Source organism: Giraffa tippelskirchi, chromosome 6 (assembly GCF_054371585.1).
Source record: "Giraffa tippelskirchi isolate mGirTip1 chromosome 6, T2T-mGirTip1v1.2.pri, whole genome shotgun sequence".
Lineage (NCBI taxonomy): Eukaryota > Metazoa > Chordata > Mammalia > Artiodactyla > Giraffidae > Giraffa > Giraffa tippelskirchi.
In genome coordinates this window covers 177,231,553-177,249,795 of record NC_137280.1, presented here as the reverse complement: position 1 = coordinate 177,249,795, position 18,243 = coordinate 177,231,553, and the positions used below count along the sequence as shown (strand labels likewise).

Sequence of the window (18,243 nt, the reverse complement as noted above, 5' to 3'; positions counted from 1 at the left end):
ACTGTATGCAGGTCAGGAAGCAACAGTTAGAACTGGACATGAACAACAGACTGGTTCCAAATAGGAAAAGGAGTACATCAAGGTGTATATTGTCACCTTGATTATTTAACTTATATGCAGAGTACATCATGTGAAACGCTGGGCTGGATGAAGCACAAGCTGGAATCAAGATTGGGAGAAATATCAATAACCTCAGATATGCAGATGACACTACCCTTATGGCAGAAAGTGAAGAAGAACTAAAGAGCCTCTTGATGAAAGTGAAAGAGGAGAGTGAAAAAGTTAGCTTAAAGCTCAACATTCAGAAAACTAAGATCATGGCATCTGGTCCCATCACTTCATGGCAAATAGATGGGGAAACAGTGGAAACAGTGGCTGACTTTATTTTTCTGGGCTCCAAAATCACTACAGATGATGACTGCAGCCATGAAATTAAAAGACGCTTACTCCTTGGAAAGAAAGTTATGACAAACCTAGATAGCATATTAAAAAGCAGAGACATTACTTTGCCAACAAAAGTCCGTCTAGTCAAGGCTATGGTTTTTCCAGTGGTCATGTATGGATGTGAGAGTTGGTCTATAAAGAAAGCTGAGCACTGAAGAATTGATGCTTTTGAATTGTGGTGTTGGGGAAGACTCTTGAGAGTCCCTTGGACTGCAAGGAGATCCAACCAGTCCATCCTAAAGGAGATCAGTCCTGGGCTTTCTTTGGAAGGACTGATATTGAAGCTGAAACTCCAATACTTTGGCCACCTGATGCGAAGAGGTGACTCATTGGAGAAGACCCTGATACTGGGAAAGATTGAGGGCAGGAGAAGAAGGGGACGACAGAGGATGAGATGGCTAGATGGCATCATCGACTCGGTGGACATGGGTTTGGGTGGACTCAGAGTTGGTGATGGACAGGGAGGTCTGGCGTGCTGCGGTTCATGGGGTCGCAAAGAGTCAGACACGACTGAGCGACTAAATTGAACTGAAACTCTCTCACTGCCTCCTTTAGATGCTGCCAATAAAAGGCATCTTGCACAAAATTTGGAAGGTGAAAGAAGGGACAGCCATTATTCTCCCCCTGAGTGGCTGTTAGATGTCTGAGTTGATAGTAGACATGAACTTTGCAGATGCTTCTGGGTAAGCTTTTGTGAATTTTCTACCTTGATACTTCATGTGGCTGTAAGCACCAGTCACTTACTGTCATACCCAGATTTCCAAGTTTCATTAAAGCCATCAGTATGTTTCCATGAAGCTTGTAGTTCTCCTAGAAATGTTGTAAGTTTGTAATTCCCTTTATGTTAAATCATGCCTTCTTCTGTAAACTGAAAAAGTAAGTGCTTCCCTGGCAGAAACTTGACTTATAAAGCAGTGTTTGGCTCCTGAGGTCCTGGATGCAGAACCCCAAAGACAGGAATCTTGGATTAGTTCTCTGACTTCCTTAGATTAGAAAGCAGTTAAGACTTCATTGCCAGTGAAAAATGGGATATCAGTAGTCTATAGAAAGCAGTGCCAAATAATTATCTATAGTTTTCTGGAATGAAGTGTTTTTTGCATAAAATCCTTCAAGAGACAGTTGTTACAATAGGATGTTTAGAGGGAATAAGGACTGATGATTAATCCATGCCAACAATTTTATCTTCTTAATTCTTTGAATTTCTTCTTATTTACAAACTCTCTTTAATGAAGACCACTGTTGAGTTCTCACTTCAGTTAACCAATCAAGCGAACTCTTTTTAGGGCTCTTCGAAGTCACTCAAACTCAACCCTGAATCTACAATAGCTACGGTACTGCCAATCAATGGTGATTGCACCCATGCTGATACATTTGCCTGCACTCAAAATGACGTTTCTCCATCTCATGTCTAAAACCATTAGCTCCCATTCCCAGTAATGTTTGTCAGGTTTCTGAGATCCTCCCGGGATCTGCTGGGCTCTGATCCTAGTTATAAATGAGTAGTGGAGCTGGGCCAGGAAGAGAATCTGGATCCCTGTGAAAGGTGAATTGTCAGTACCTTTAGGCTGGGAAGGAAGGGCAGCTCAGTGGGACTTAGTAGCTGGTGAGTCTCAGAGTCACTGAAATCCACCCAAATGTCCTCATTTCAATTTTTGCTCCTCCTCAATCCATCCCCAAACTTTTACATAAGACACCTGGCAAGTCTGTGAATTCCATTTGGGTTATGATTGTGCAACCTACAGAATAAAAAATATTTATACACAAGCCACATGGCTATGAGATATTTTTAGGGCAGTCTTAGATCTCTGGTTCTCTGTGCCTTGAACTGAGAATTGGAAGTCATACCCTTTTATTTAGAAGAAACCAGCCCTTCATTTCAGTTCAGTTCAGTTGCTCAGTCGTGTCTGACTCCTTGCAACCCCATGCACTGCAGCATGCCAGGCCTCCCTGTCCATCACCAACTCCCAGAGTCTACCCAGACTCATGTCCATTGAGTCGGTGATGCCATCCAACCATCTCATCCTCCATCGTCCCCTTCTTCTCCCACCTTCAATCTTTCCCAGCATCAGGGTCTTTTCCAATAAGTCAGCTCTTCCCATCAGGTGGCCAAAGTATTGGAGTTTCAGCTTCAGCATCAGTCCTTCCAATGAATATTCAGGACTGATTTCCTTTAGGATGGAGTGTTTTGATCTCCTTGCAGTCCAGCCCATACTATGATCTTATAGTTCTTATTCCCTCTAAAAATCCTATTGTAGCAGTTAGTAGTCTCTTGAAAGTTTTTCCAGCAAACAAACACTTCATTACAGAAAACTAACTATTTTGCGACTGCTTTCTGTGAACTACTGGTATTCCATTTTTCACTGGCTCATCCACCCCTAACCAGGGTCCTGAGTAGAGTCCAGAGGACAATCCCATCATGAAATTATTGAAAAGTATATTAGTAAGGGAGGCACCAGCATCCTTGAAAATCTCAGTGGAGTCTGTCCCTTTTCAGATTAGGCATGAAAATGTAATAATAACAGAAGGATTATGGGAATTGCAGAGGCCAGTTGACACAGCACTTAGCCACCAGAGAAATAAGGTAGCCAACATTATTGTGCTGGACAGCAGGCCAAAGTTCTAACCTGAATGACTTCATCCACAGAGATCTTTGGCAGTGACTTTTGATCATAGTGTTCCTGGGACCAAAATGGATTGCCAGGCTAATAAATCCTTAGCTCATTTGCAAAATGGAAAAAAAATTTTAAATCTAGCAAACAGGAATCTGATTTAAATATTCACCGTAGATAGTCATGGACTTAGTCCTCAGGTCTAAGCTAGTTTACAAGGGCCCTTAAAAGAAGAGGAGGCTGGGGCCAGTGAGATTGTAACAAAAATGTCCTATAAAATTTTCTGCTAACTTTCCCCAAAAGGAAATGCATTTATTTATCAGGATGATTATATACTCTGGAGAAAGGAAAATCTCCAGATATTGCAGAATTTTGGACACTGGCTTTGAAATGACCCACAAATTTGAGGTTCCAGCAGTGAGTGTGGGGACTTCGGAATGCCAGTAATGAATGGAAGTGGAGCTTGAGTTTTTCTCCCAGAGGGCTCAAAGGGTCTGTAAACCTAGCCTTGAGGTTATTTCCCAAATTTCCAAAAGCATATTTGGCAACTGGCCGAACTCTCACTTCCTGGGTGTTCACTTGAGGGTAATTGTGATGGGAAGGGCCAAGAGGAAGCCCTTGGAACTGTCCCCTTTCTAAAAGTAGTAAATTAATAATAGCATTGCTGGGGAACCTTCAGAGATTAATATTATCACCAAAGGCTTGAAAGATACAGGGGTGATGATTCCTATCACATTCCAATAAATCTCTCCTGTTTGTCTTGTGCAGAAGAAAGATGAAGTTTGGAGAAAAACAGTACATTATCATAAACTTAATCAGGTTGTGACACTAATTACAACTCCTGCCTCAGACGTGCTATCTTTTCTGGAGCAAATTAACACATCCTCTGGCATCCAATTATGCCACTATTAATCTGACAGAGGCCTTCTTCTCTGTACCAGTGCATGAAGGCCACTTGCTGCAAATGGAAATGCTGTATGAAGCCTCTGACAAAGCCAGATAAGAGAATTACAGTGCAACCTTTGGGGTTTTCGAGCAAAACATGTTCTCTTCGACAGACAACAATTCTTCTTTTGAGAAACAGCTCTTGGAGCAAGTCTGGGTCCAAGTAAAGACTGAACGACAGAGCATTCGAGCAACAGTACTGCCCGAGCTGCCTGTCACGGGCTGGGAGCTGCTGAATTCACTGAGCCACAGCGGGCGTGGGGCGGCATCACTCCAGAATCGCGGGGAAGTGTGTAAACGAGACCATGCTCCCCGAGGCTCCAAGACGGAAGAACCACGTGGGCAGTTGGCTCAGCTTTCTTGTGGCTCCTCCTCCGGCCTCTTTGTTTGCTCCGCCTTGACCCACACGTGCAGCCCGTGGTGGGGCTGCCCCGTGATCATCTGGCTGATAAACGCCCACAACTTGGGCCTACTTTTGAGATGATTCTGCAAGGCCTACTGGCACAATCCAAAAATGGAGTGGTGCTACATTTTCACCTTAATATTCAGGGGCAGCCTGGAAAAGTATGATGAAAGTGGTCTATCATGGCTGTGAGAAGGAGCCACCAAAAGGGTGAGATAGAGGTCCTCACATTAGTCTTCCTGAAGCTCATATAAAGCATGATACTTTATGCATCGGAGGTTGCAACTTTAGTATTATCACCGACTCACCCCTGCCCTCCACAGCACCTCACTCTGCCGCTTATTTCATTCATACTCACTCAATGCTCTCCCCGTTCAGGACTTGGTTCAAGACAACAGTTTCTTCTCAGTGACCTTTTACATACTGCCCACAGTGCTGCCAAGGGACTGAAGCCCTTCCAGATTTGCTAATTATCGCTCTCTTTATGTGTCTTATCACCCCATGCAATTTCTTCTGTCTCTTCCTCCAAGTTGACACCAGTATCCCCTAAAACAGAGACCCCGCATCCAAATGCTGGAAGAGGTGGAGCAGATGACTTCAATGGGTGCTGAAGGTCTGCCAGTTGCATGTTCAACACATTGGGTTATTTTCACTTCTCTAGTGGAACACTGTCTCCTCCATTTTTCTTAAAATGTGATCCTTTTGACCACAAAAAATTTTCCCTATGTTTTTTCAAACTCGTTGGTAAATGGGCACTGAGACTCACCCTTAGTGTCGGGGAGAAAGGGGGACTGATGACGACCACGGCAAACTGGGACGCTCACACTCGGAGAAAACGGGGAGGCTGCGGTCAGTGTCGGGGCCGGACCAGCCAGGAAGGCGGCGCTGCCAGGGCCAGATGTCATGATCTTACTGTAGAAACTGCAAACTTAGGCTTTTATACGAAATCTCACAATTTCAAGTTGAGTCTCAAAGCTGCTACAGCAGTTTGCCAGAGTGAGCCTGCAGGCGCCGATTCGCAAGCTCTGCCCTACGGCACAGTGAATTCCCTGAGGGCGTGGAAGGAATCTTAGTCACACGTGTGTGCACACAGCCCAGTACAAGGACTGGCCTGCAATACCTTCTCATTACGTTTTGGTTAACTTGACTTAGATTTTAAAAATCTAATACAATTGTGTATTGTCTAATTCTATAGGTAGAAATCGCTAAAGAGATCTTTTTCTTTAAGTTTTGTTGGAGTATAGTTGATTTACAGTGTTGTATTAGTTTCAGCTGTACAGCAACGTGAATGAGTTATACATGCACCTACTCTTTCAGATTATTCTCCCATATATGCCTTTACGGACTACTGAGGAGAGTTCCCTGTGCTCTGTAGTAAATTGTTATAAGCTACCTCTTTCGTGTATAGTAGTGTGTATATGGCAATACCAATCTCCCAATTTATCCCTCCTCCCTCCCCCCCAGAAACTACAGGTTTGTTCTCTGTATCTGTAACTCTATTTCTCCACTTCTCTACAAAATTTCATTTGTATCCTATTTTTAGATTCCACATATAAGCAATGTCCTATGATTGTTTTCTTTCTCTCTCTGACTTACTTCACTCAATATGACAATCTCTAGGTTCATGCACATTGCTGCAAATGGCATTATTTCATTCTTTTTCATGGCTCAGTAGTATTCCATTGTATATGTGTACCACATCTTTATCCATTCACCTGTCAATGGACTTTTTCCATGTCTTGGCTATTGTGAATAGTGCTGCTATGAATATAGATATGCATGTATCTTTTTGAATTACAGTTTTTGTCTGGATATATGCCCAGAAGTGGGATTAGATCAGATGGTAATTCAATTTTTAGTTTTCTGAGGAACGACCATACTATTTTCCATAATGGCTGTACCAACTTACTTTCCCACCAATGGTGTAGAAGGGTGCCCTTTTCTCCATACCTTCTCCAGCATTTTGCTATTTGTAGACTTTTTAATAATTTCCATTCTGACTAGTGTGAGATGGTACCTCATTGTGGCTTTGATTTCCATTTCTCTAATAATTAATGATATTGAGCATCTTTTCATGTGCCCTTTGGCCATCTGTACCTCTTCTTTGGAGAAATGTCTAGTAAGGTCTTCTGCCCATTTTCAGATTGGAATTTTTTATTGTTGTTGAATTGTGTGAGCTGCCTGTGTATTTTGGACATTAAGCCTTTGTTAGTCATGTCATTTGCAAGTATATTCCCTCCCATTCTATGGGTTGTCTGTCTGTCTGTTTATGGTTTCCTTTCCTGTGCAAAAACTCATAGGTTTGGTTACAGGTCCCAGTTATCTGTCTATTGTTTTATTTCTATTGCCTTGGGAGACTGACCCAAGAAAACATGGATATGATTTACGTCAGAGAATGTATTGCCTATGCTTGAGATTTTTTTCCAATTCCTTTCATAGACAAGCAGAGCCTATCATATCATTTGTGCATAATAGATGTTCAAACATGATTTGAGTTGCTGAAGGGAGATACATCAAGTGTCCATGAGGAGTTTAGTTTGTTTCTCTTATTAGATGAGTGGCAAGATATCGCCTGAGATTTAAAGGTGGAGAACATTAAGACGTGAGTTAATAAGGAGAATTAGGTCAAAAGAGATAACCAGTGCTGCCCTCAGCAGGTGCAGTGGAGCATCTCAGCACTTTCTGAGCAAGAATGGGGATGCGGGAGAACCCTGAGGCTCTGGGCATTGGTGACACAGTAAACCTGGCTTACTTGATATCTGTGGCTCAGGGTCGCAGTGAGGCCCAAGGCTCTGCTTTGGCGATACCAAGCAACTCAGGACCGTCACTGCTGGGGGTCATTCTCAGGAAGGCTCTTCCATTATGGTGGCCACCTTAAACATCACTGAAATGTCCACTCCGAGAAAGAACCACAGTATGTGAAAGGAAGCTTTGAATAAAAGGCTAAAGAAATAGACTTGCTTTTTGAATTTTGCAACTTGAGAAAAAGTGCTCAAAGTTATAAATGTTTTCAAAGATTAACAACCGAAAAATACTTGTTTTTGCAAATATTAGTAAGCAGTGCATTTATAAGGGAAACCAAATAAATAGTAACTGCATATCTACTCATGTATACTACTGCTATAAAATGTAACTTCAAAAAAACGAAGACAAGAACTATTTTATATAAACTTAAAAAATGATAGATAATTTGCTGAGTAAATATTGACTTGCATCCAATTTGCTAAAAAAAAAAAAGATCAATTGTGAATGTTCCCTGTTAAATTATCGTGCCATAATTTAAATGATGTGTTTGTCTTGTGTAGTATATAATGAAAACATTTTTTGGCAAACATTTCCCACATATGTTAAATAATGCACTTTAAATTTATGATAATGATAATATTTAATTATGCTTATATAAAACTCATATGAATTTGAACAGCATTTAGAATATGGATAAGTTAGCAAGCATAACTTTACTTTCAAAATGCCCTTAGACAGGACTTTGATTTTATTTCTTTGAGATAATCAGCCACCTACACTTTCCAACACACAGCCCTAATTTTATACTGGATAAGAAAATATTCAATTGTTATGTAGAACTAGGTAATAGGTCCTAGTACATGAACTTAGATCAAAGTATTTAACCCCTCACAGTAGTGATGCTATCTTATAAATCAGACCACATATTTTATAAACGTCATTCACTAGTATTTGCTGAGAGCCTCTTATGTGTTGGACACTGTGTGCATTGAGAATATCTCACTCAACAGACACAAAAAGTCAGTCCATGTGGAGCTTAAATTCTAAACCATTGCAATACTAACAGCCCTATTTTGCATTCTTTTGCATGTTAGATATTCTGAAATAACAATGGTAATATTAATTTACATTTATAAAATATAGTCTTTGACTATTCAAAGTACTTTCCGATATATTGCGAGTTAATTTTTACACTTCCTTTGCCTTGAAATAAGCTTGGCAAAGGTTACTACCTCCCTGTTACAGGTGAGGAAACTGGATGGTAGGGTCTCAGAGCCACTGTCCGAGGACGAGTCTCGTCTGTCTGCAACCTGCACGGCTGTGTGAGCACGAGAATGAGGCCGAGGCAGAGGCTGAACAGGGTAAAGGAGCTTCAGCATCAGCGCCGTGGAGAGAGGAAGTGCACTGCAAGGACACACGGATGCCAGGGTAGCTGCAGGTGGCAACGGTGGCGGGCACGGCTGTCCGTGAGCACTCACGCCTCTTTCTCGTCCTTCCTGGCATGTGGCAAGACTGCACCTCAGCCTCTTGGATGCAGGATGTTGTTGTTAGTCCCTCAGTCGTGTCTGAGTCGTTGCGACCCCGTGGACTGTAGCCCACCAGGCTCCTCTGTCGATGGAATTTTCCAGGCAAGAATACTGGGAGTGGGCTGCCATTCAGGGATGGGGAAGATCCCCTGGAGAAGGGAATGGCAACCCACTCCAGTATTCTTGCCTGGAGAATCCCGTGGACAGAGGAGCCTGGTGGGCTACTGTCCATGGGGTCGCAAGAGTTGGACACGACTTAGCAACTAAACCACCTCCACCACAAACTTAAATCAAGCCATCAATGTTTGAGATCTGTTGTTTATGTTGTGCTTTGCTTCATCTTGTTTCATGTTGGTTGTTACTGCAACAAAACTTGGTCTATCCTGATTGATAGAAAGCATGGGTTTATACTGATATTAGTTTGTCAGATTATGTCATTTCTTTTTCTACAGCTGTCTCAGCAGCTCAAGTATAGGTGCGAAAAGCAGGTAGTGAATTCATCCAGGGTTGAGATTTTGTCAGGCGGCTACAAAACTGTGGACCATGATATCTAAGCTGAATTAGGAGGGGGTCAAGCTGGAGAAGGCCCGTGAGTGAAGAGAAAGGAGAGGGGTTAACTTCTGCTGTTTTGATAATGTGGACGAGCAATTACAGAGAAAGTAAATGAACAGACAATCTTCAAAATCAGGAGCTGTGATTGAAGCGTAGGATGGTGTAATCAGAGGTTTGGAAGGTTTCAGGTCATGACAAGGTGCACACACGGCACCGGGTGACTCAGCGGAGAGAAGACGTTTGAGCAGACGGCAGTCACAGGCCCAAGAGGCGGAGCGCTGGGCAGGCCGGCCGCACGCACCTTAGAGCGCTGTAGGACAGCCGCAGGGATTGGGAGAGGGAGACCGGCGAGCCGGTCAGGGTGAGGATTGCGTCCAGCGGTCACGCGCTTCAGAGAGACCGGAGTTGTCATTTATCAGACACGAGAGACAGAAGTAATGGGCTGCAGACCCTGCTTGCAGTGTTGATCCACGCAAGGTGTGGAAGAGAAGACGCAGCCTCCACTCAAGACGATTGTAGGCCCAGGGGTTTCCTAGGGCGATAGCCAAACGCCTGTGCAGGTGAAAAGATTGAAGGAGGTCGCTTGAAGAAGTGGAGGATATTGGCTATGATTGGTCATGGAAAAGGAGTTGTAAAGTGTTGAAGGAGAGTTTGGTGGCAGAAGAACAGGGGATTGGAGTGGGGACACCAAGAAAGCACTGATGGGATGAAAGTGAAAGTCGCTCAGTCCTGTCCGACTCTCTGCGACCCCGTGGCCTATACAGTCCATGGGATTCCAGGCCAGAACTCTGGAGTGGGTACCCATTCCCTTCTCCAGGGGATCTTCCCAACCCAGGGATCAAATGCAGGTCTTCCACTTTGCAGGCAGATTCCTTACCAGCTGAGCCACAAGGGAAGCCGTTAGAACTAAAGTTAGAGGTTAAAGCATAACTAGAAGGTGTCTTTGGGCAAGGAAAATAGGCATTTCAGTCTGGGAAGACTTAGGTAGCTATGATATTGTGATTTATAATAAGAAATATACCTAGTATTTAGTCTTCCTCCCTGGTGGCTCAGATGGTAAAGAATCTGCCTGCAATGCAGACCTATCCCTGGGTCAGGAAGATTCCCCGAAGAAGAGATTGGCTACCCACTCCAGTATTCTTGCCTGGAGAATTCCATGGATAGAGGAGCTGGAGAGCCACAGTCCATGGGGCCACAAAGGGTTCGACACGACTGAGTGATTTTCACTCACTTTCGCTTTTCCTGCTTTTTTGCCTAGAGCTTCTAAAACTCTTGAAACTTGAGAACAGCAAAGGTATCTTTTGTTATGTTAAGGACATAACAAAATTAATGTGACTGTTAGGAAGCACCTAAGGATGAGGACTGGTTTAGCAGGAAACAATCATGTGATTAAAAGGTTGGAACTTGCAGTCCCAACCTTAACTTCCTGGATGGGAGAGAGGGGTTGGAGGTTGAATCAGTTGGCAGCGATCAATATTTTAATCAACCCTGCCTATGTAATGAAATCTCTATAAAAAGAGACTTGGGTTGGGAGAGCTTCCAGGTTGGTAAACGTACGGGCCTAGAGAGGGCATGGAGACTCTGCAGTCCTTCCAAAATCCCTTGCATCTCTTCCACTGGATGTTCAGCTGTGTTCTTTATCATATCCTTACTGAACTGATAAATGTAGGTGTGTTTCCCTGAGCTCTGTGAGCCTCTCCGACAAATGATTGAACCTGAGAAGGGACTGAATAAAACCGCTGATGAGTGGCCTTGGTCAGAAGTACAGATGACAACCTGAGCTTGGGAATAGAACCGAGTCACATCTTATAAGACTGAGGCCTTAACCTGTAGAATCTGATGCTATCTCTGGGAAGATGGTGTCAGCATGGAGTTGAATTCTCGGATACCCTGCTGGTGTCCGAGAATTGCTTGCAGTTATGTGGGAGCCCTCCCCCTTTGCCATAGCCAAACTCACAGAAAATACTCAGAACTAAGTCTTTAGGTTGTTTTGCACTGGTTGCTATTATGTAATAGAATCCAGAGTTTTCAGAACAATCAGGTAGGAAGGGATTCATCCAAAACCTTCTCCTTATTAGATGAATAACCAGAGGTCCCATGACCTGCCCCGCACTGAGTCTGCGGTCTGTCACAGAACTGAGTCCACAGCCCAGGTCTCCTGACCCTGGTTCTCATTCTGCTGCAGGCGTTCCGCCTCCTGGAAGAGCGATGGCAGGTCACTGCCGCGTGGAAGTAGCTCATACTCACAGCTAATGCTCACAGAGGACTCACAGATAGCATCCATTTCATTCTTCTGACAGCGCCGTGTGATGCAGATACTAGCACTGTCCCCATTCTAGCTACACAGGTGGAAAATAAAGACTAGAGAAGTTAAGGAACCAAGGCGCGCAGCTACAGAGTGACAGCCTGGGATTTGAACTTCCATGCTTCCCGCCAGAGGCCTCCCCCTGGTGCAAGAACGCGCTTTATCACTCGCTGTTACACGTGTTACAGGTTGCCCGTTCTTTTTTAACAGAATTAGAAGTTTCCCCGGCCGTGCATACCGCCCCATGCGCCAGCCCCTGCTCTGCGCAGACACCTACCTGTGTACAGACACCTGTGTGTGAGACGAGCCCATCATCCCTGGCCGGCCGTGCCTGAAGCTGCTCACCTCTGGGGGATGAAGCGACAAAGGAGAGGGATAAAAATGCAAGGGTGAGGCGCTGGCGTTTTACATTTTATTTTGATTTGTGAAATTACCGTTGTTACCTAAAAGTGATGCCTGTCTCCCCTTCCACTGTCAGAAAGTAGCCAAACGGCTTCATAGCTGCTTAATCTGGGGGGTTCTCGGGCGGATAGTTCGATGGAGCAGGGGCAGCGGCACCGAGTCACTTTGGAGTAAACTGGGGCACGAAGGCGGTCTCGCCCATCCCGTGGGCCTCGTGTGTCCTCGGGTCAGAGATGAGGCGGCTCTGGCTAGCGGGAGGGAAGGCAGGTTTATTCCTCTCCGGGCGCAGGGCGCATTCATTAGGCCACAGCGCGTACGAGCTGCCGGGCAGGAGATCACGCCTACCTGACGAACCAGTAGGTCAGTGGCCACTTGCGGTTCCACGTGGGGATTCCCACAGGGGAACACAGCCGAGAGCCGGGGAGGGGCTTGGGCGTCCCGCAAGGCTGCCCCCAAGGGACGGCGCGGGGCCGTAGTGGCGCGGAAGCAGCCACTTCCCTCAGAGGGGCAGAGGGGCAGTGCCCTCGGGGGGTCCGGTTTTGTCCTTTGGAGCAGGCGGGTCACACGCTGACCCCAAAGAGCCGTCTGCACGCAGACCAGGGAGCCTGCAGCGCGCGGGGGGAACCTCGGTGAGGCCGGCTCTGCATCCCGGCCCCGGGCTTGTCGCGGAGAACGGGGCTCCCCGCTCTGGTCCCCCGGCCCTCTGCCGCGGCGCGGGGTTGCCTGCAAGTGGTTAACCGCGTGCTGGTCCGTTACTGCGAGCGCTCCCGACTTCAGGCGCCAGTTCCCTGGAAAAGAACACGAGGAACGGCTGGGCAACCGCAACCCGCCTGGGGAAAAGGCCGCGGCGCTACTGCGTGCTGTTTTCAGTCCGAAATGTTTCAGGCGCTGTAGGTCCTTTCGACGTTCCATTCTACGCCGAACACAGAGGGGCTGGGAAAGGGCACAGATTATTTCAGCCGCTTGTAAAACATGACGGTGAGAGGAGGAGATGGCGCCCAGGCTACCCATGCTTCCTGCAGCCCCTCACTTGGAGGCCTGTTTTGGACATGCCTTCCTGTGAGAAAGCTAACAGGGGTGACCTTGTGGTGTTTACCACAGAGATAAAGGAGAAACCAGGCATCCTAAATGAGCGAGCGTTTTAACTTTCTCTTCCTCTTATATATTTTCCTACTTCTCATCTACCATCTCTTCAGTGACCGATTTACTTTCAGGAAGCTTTCAACTAGAACACTGGTAACTAACATTGACCCAGAGTTTGCACTTGACAAAATGCTCGTGGCAGACAGTGTTGATTATCTTACCCAACCTCCTTTCCTGCCCGGCTCTCTCCCACTGTAGAGGCTGAACACCAAATACTTGCTTAGCCTTCACAGTGTAGATGCGGCCATGCCATTTAGTTCTAGAGACGGTAGAATATAAGTGAAGTCTGCCGGGAGGGTTCTGAGAAGATGGAAACAGACAAAACTCACGCACCCTTCTCGAGTCGCTTGGGACTATCTAGAGACCCAGCAGTGAGGCTGTGAGCCTGAAGCATAACACCCACTTTGGAATATTCAGATAAACAGGCCCTGAGACACTGGTGATGTCGTCGAGCTGCTATACCTGCCAACCTACCTGCAGATGTCTTGTTACAAGCACAAAATAAGCTTCTATTTGTTTCAAGTACTAGAATTTTAATTTTCTGTTCCTTGTAGCTGAAAGTATTTCTAAGTGATGAGGTGCTGTTATAGACAGTATCTGATTTGAGCTCCATGATAAAGCTGTAGTAGTGGGGAGAGAAATCTGTGTCAGCTGAGAGAACGCTGGAGGCAGGCCAGGGCTGAAGTACCAGAAACCCTAAGTTCTCCGAGCTTTCCCCACCGTTCTCCGTCCCTATCTGCGATAGGGATCCAACCTTTCATAGGAAAGAAAGACAAGCCAATGAAGGGTTATTTGATCCATCTACTCAGTGAATTCAGGCTCTTCTCTCGCTCTTCAGCTACCAAAGTATTAGACAGGGTGTCATGCTTTTGCTGTCTCTAAGTGTCTTATTTGCATAATATTTTCCCTGCAAAGTTAAAATTAAATTAGAGCTAGGAACATGACAAGTGTCTCTGAGTGTAGAAAACACAGTGAACCTTGCTCATAACCAGAAAGATGGACAATATTATAAGTATAGCTTTTGAAATTGAAGGTAGTTTTTTTTTTTCCTTTTTAACTTAAAGGTGAACAGTCTCAAAATGAGCAGTGATCCTCCTTCATGCACACAGTTGGAGGCCCATCCCCAACCCTTTCTCCTTTACCATGTTGGCAGAGCAAGGTATCTGGGTTTCTATCCTTCTTCCAAATACCTAAAGAAAGAGGACCTGTCCCCAGTTATAGGGCTTCAGTCAGCCAATCACAGGAGCTCCATTACCCTCGCCAGTGCTGGCCTAGGGTGGAAAGGTGACCTAGTAATAAAGCATGAGAAAAGGTCTAGAAAAGATGGTTTCCACTCTGGACATTAGACATTAACTCCTAGCTTGTGCGTGCATGCTCAGTCATTTCAGTCGTGTCTGACTCTCTGTGACCCCATGGGCTGTAGCCTCCAGGCTTCTCTGTCCATAGGATTCTCCAGGCAAGAAGACTGGAGTGGGTTGCCATGCCCTCCTCCAGGGGATCTTCCAGACCCAGGGATTGAGCTCACATCTTTTATGTCTACTGTATTGGCAGGTGAGTGCTTTACTGTTGAGCCACTGGCAAAGCCCCGACTCCTAGCTTATGACAGAATGAATCCAGTTCACTGTGAGTGGCAGAGTGACAACATGGAAAGAGTCTGGATCCTTCATGATAATCTTGAGCCACTGAATTTAACCTTGGAGTATCCCTACCTTTTGTCCATCTAGTCAAAGCTATGGTGTTTCCAGTAGTCATGTATGGATGTGAGAGTTGGACTATAAAGAAAGCTGAACACCGAAGAACTGATGCTTTTGAACTGTGGTGTTGGAGAAGACTCTTGAGAGTCCCTTGGACTGCAAGGAGATCCAACCAGTCCATCCTAAAGGAGATCAGTCCTGAGTGTTCATTGGAAGGACTGAAGTTGAAGCTGAAACTCCAGTACTTTGGCCACCTGATGAGAAGAGCTGACTCATTGGAAAAGAACCTCATGCTGGGAAAGATTGGGGGTAGGAGGAGAAGGGGACAACAGAGGATGAGATGGCTGGATGGCATCACCGACTTGAAGGACATGAGTTTGAATAAACTCCAAGAGTTGGTGATACACAGGGAGGCCTGGCCTGCTGCAGTCCATGGGGTCTCAAAGAGTCAGACATGACTGAGCGACTGAACTGAACTGATTCCTACTTTTGGACTTCTTGTTGAGCCAGAAAAAATTTTTTGCTAATTATTTAAGCTAAGCTGAGTCAGCTAAAGGTATAGTAACTGCATAGTTTCCTGATCTCAGGGGGATTTGGGCCTATCTGGAAGCACAGGAATAGGAGTATAGTTGCCATCTGTGGCCACTGAGTCCCAGGCAATATTTGGAGACTCCTGCTAGGCAAGGCCTGAAAACTTCCCAGCATCTTGTTTCTCTCCCAGGTGGTCTGAACATTCGTGACTGTGTACACAGAATTCATAGTGTGACCCCAGGCCAGAGATCTTTAACAAAGACAAATTGAAAAGCCAAACCTAATTAATGTAAACTGGGATTTCTTAAAATAGAACTGTCAACGCTGGTAACTGAGCTGAGTTACGCGGTGGAAAGTGCTTTCTGTGTGCGTCAACATCTAAACATGTATCCTTTTCAGAATGAAAAGTACTTTGGGATCTTGCTCTCTGGAAAAGAGTATTATGCAGAATCTAAGAGTCTGGGTTCTGAGTGCAGGCCGCCAGAATTCCACTGGCGTACGTCTCATTAACCAGATGCGTGACATGGAGCAAGTTACAGTGTCTCTGCGCTCCGATCCCCGCCCTGTAAAATGGGTACAGTGACAGCGCTCACCTGGGGGGTTTTGTGAGGCTCTGTCAGTTCTCATCATGTAATGAGCTCCACGGAGAAGGCAATGGCATCCCACTCCAGTCCTCGTGCCTGGAAAATCCCGTGGATGGAGGAGCCTGGTGTAGGCTACAGTCCATGGGGTCGCTGCGAGTCGGACACGACTGAGCGACTTCACTTTCACTTTTCCCTTTCATGCACTGGAGAAGGAAATGGCAACCCACTCCAGTATTCTTGCCTGGAGAATCCTAGGGACGGCAGAGCCTGGTGGGCTGCCGTCTATGGGGTCGCACAGAATCAGACACGACTGAAGCGACTTAGCAGCATCAGCAGCAGCAGCAATGGGCTCCAAGCAGTTGTTGGCTGTTTTCAGCATTTGCTGACTGGACTGCAAGCACTCTCCGTCTCCTTCTTCCCTTTCTTTTTTTGGGTGATAAGTAATCCTTCTGCTTGAATTTGGGAGGGTTTCCATGATTCTTTCTGGCAAATTTTGACTATAATATGATTTCCTAATTCCTTCAGAATGATAAGTTTTTGTGATTAATATTGTTACTACTAATACCATCACTACACAAAAAAAATGCTTTCAATCACAGAATCCTTATGATTTGTAACCTGGTAAACAAATCCTGGGTTACCTTAATGTTTAAGACTACGTGATACTAATTTCAGTAAATAACTCCAGTAAACTCTCTGTCTTTACCTCACATTTCTCAGTGACTCGGTATTCTTATGGTATCTATCATTCACTTGTATACTATAATTTTAAAATTTCCCCTCAAGTGCAGCCAAGACCCTCACAAATGTTTTCTGAATGGGGTGTCTTTCCTCAGCAGTTTAGTATTTTATTCTTCTTTGCATATAATTTTACTATTTTTAGAGAATTATCTCTAAATATCCTGTGAGCAAAAGATTCTGGAAGGAAAATTATTATACCTGGGGTTTTTTTTTTTTTTTTTTTTGCATTTAAACTGCAGAATTCTACAGCAGAATAAATATTCATGTTTATTATAGGCACCTTATCTGCAGAAAACAGTACTCAGGCTTTCAGATAAGGCCACGGGATGTATCAGTGTTTAAGTCATAATTATGATGTGAAGATTAATCTCTGACTTTTTTGCTTAGATTTTTCTTTGGTATAGCTTCACTTTACTTTTTCCATAAGTTCTCTACCATTAATAAACATAACTACTGAAATCCTTTTCCTGCGTAAAATCCTTTACTTATTTATTCATTCAAATTTTTGCTGCTTAATCTAGCAGGGACAGAAAGATAAAGAGAACATAGGCTATTTTCTATATTAATAAAATAGTAATGGAAATGTTCATGGTCACCTCTTAACAGTTAAAGTACAGAAGGATGGCATAGACAAATGCTATTTAAATAAAGTGAAAACGTTTTATTGAATCACTAGTTTTCACAAGAAGCGTCTTTTCCTCAATGTCACAATTAAAACACAAAAGCTGCACTCTGTTGTATCTAACTGTCCCAAAGAAAAAATCCCGAGCTGATTGAAGAGTGATTCCAAAAGAAATTCAGATCAAGAAGGTACAAACGCAACAAGACTGAGCAGGTAAAATAGCCTTAAAATCACGCAATAGACACAATAACAGCGGAAGCTGAGTCACAAATTGAAAATATTTTTAATGGAGGGTACAGAGAAAAAAATGGCCACGTTTCCCCTTATAACAGAGGAGAAAAAGCTGAGAGAGCCTGAGAGACTCAGTAGGTAACAAATAACATGAGATTATCTTTGAGAGATACAGAACATTAATTAAAGCCATCATCCTGTAAGCCAGGAAACACTGGCTCCAGGCGTAGCTTTAACTGTAGAGTTCTGGAAGCGAGCAGTCCCAGAGGCCCTGATCCTGGTGAAAGGAAGAACGAATAAGATGGTGATGGTGGTGGTGATGATAAAATAGAATCGCTACCTAGCAGGGCGTCTCTTATGCAGCAGGCACCGTGCGCACCTGTGACTTCACACCCTCCTCTGAATGATCCCGAGGGGCCGCGTAGGCTGGAACCGTGGGGCAGAGAGGCGGTGAGGTTCGCGCGCGGGCGTTGTCAGATCATAACCTGTGATCAGGTCGCTCCTCTGCCCTCTCTCGGGACCTCATCGCGTCTCCGGCCCTCCTCTCCACCTCACTGGCAGCTCTGCACCCTCTAGACGGACACCCGTCCGGGCCCGGCAGAGTCAGTAAGGGGACCTCTGTACAACACCGCACCCCTCTGTGGATGCAGGCGCCTGCCTCTGCTGGGTAAGCAGCAGATAGACCCTGACTTCTTTGCAGCAGTATCCATGCGCTCGTTTCTGGAGGCCTGGCGGGCTGCGGTTCAGTTCAGTTCAGTTCAGTTCA

The 18,243-nt window shown here is 45.0% G+C and overlaps 2 protein-coding genes across 6 annotated transcripts in view; one reads left to right on the top strand and one right to left on the bottom strand.

The window, feature by feature from the left end:
- The window catches only part of LOC145511709 (uncharacterized), a 255,848-nt gene that overhangs the window by 117,751 nt on the left and 119,854 nt on the right, over nt 1–18,243 (top strand). For all 3 annotated transcript variants that reach the window (XR_014058090.1, XM_081505361.1, XM_081505359.1), the window contains one exon: nt 11,740–11,918. Coding sequence is in view for 2 of the 3 variants with exons in the window: in XM_081505361.1 (XP_081361487.1) it covers nt 11,740–11,830 (91 nt within the window). In the remaining variant the exon portion in view is untranslated. The remainder of the gene's footprint in view (nt 1–11,739; nt 11,919–18,243) is intronic.
- LOC145511708 (uncharacterized) lies at nt 11,204–17,081 on the bottom strand. Of its 3 annotated transcripts, none has more exons than XR_014058089.1 (4): nt 12,277–12,636; nt 11,973–12,179; nt 11,807–11,876; nt 11,204–11,563 (listed from the first exon to the last, which is right to left on the bottom strand). XR_014058089.1 is itself a non-coding variant. In XM_081505357.1 (4 exons), the coding sequence occupies exons 1-2, from the start codon at nt 12,940–12,942 to the stop codon at nt 12,092–12,094; spliced, it is 750 nt and encodes a 249-aa protein (XP_081361483.1). In that variant the 5' UTR covers nt 12,943–17,081; the 3' UTR covers nt 11,204–11,563; nt 11,807–11,876; nt 11,973–12,091. The 3 variants fall into 3 exon arrangements, 2 of the variants coding, with proteins under 2 accessions (XP_081361483.1, XP_081361484.1); XM_081505357.1 differs by having other exon boundaries at nt 11,973–12,175; nt 12,277–17,081; XM_081505358.1 differs by having other exon boundaries at nt 11,204–11,559; nt 11,973–12,175; nt 12,277–17,081.

Coding starts and splice junctions, on each gene's coding strand:
- LOC145511708 (XM_081505357.1), bottom strand. CDS start 12,942: ATGGGTAGCCTGGGCGCCATCTCCTCCTCTCACCGTCATGTTTTACAA. Junction 12,176..12,276: donor CTGACCTACTGGTTCGTCAG/GTAGGCGTGATC, acceptor CCCGCTAGCCAG/AGCCGCCTCATCTCTGACCC.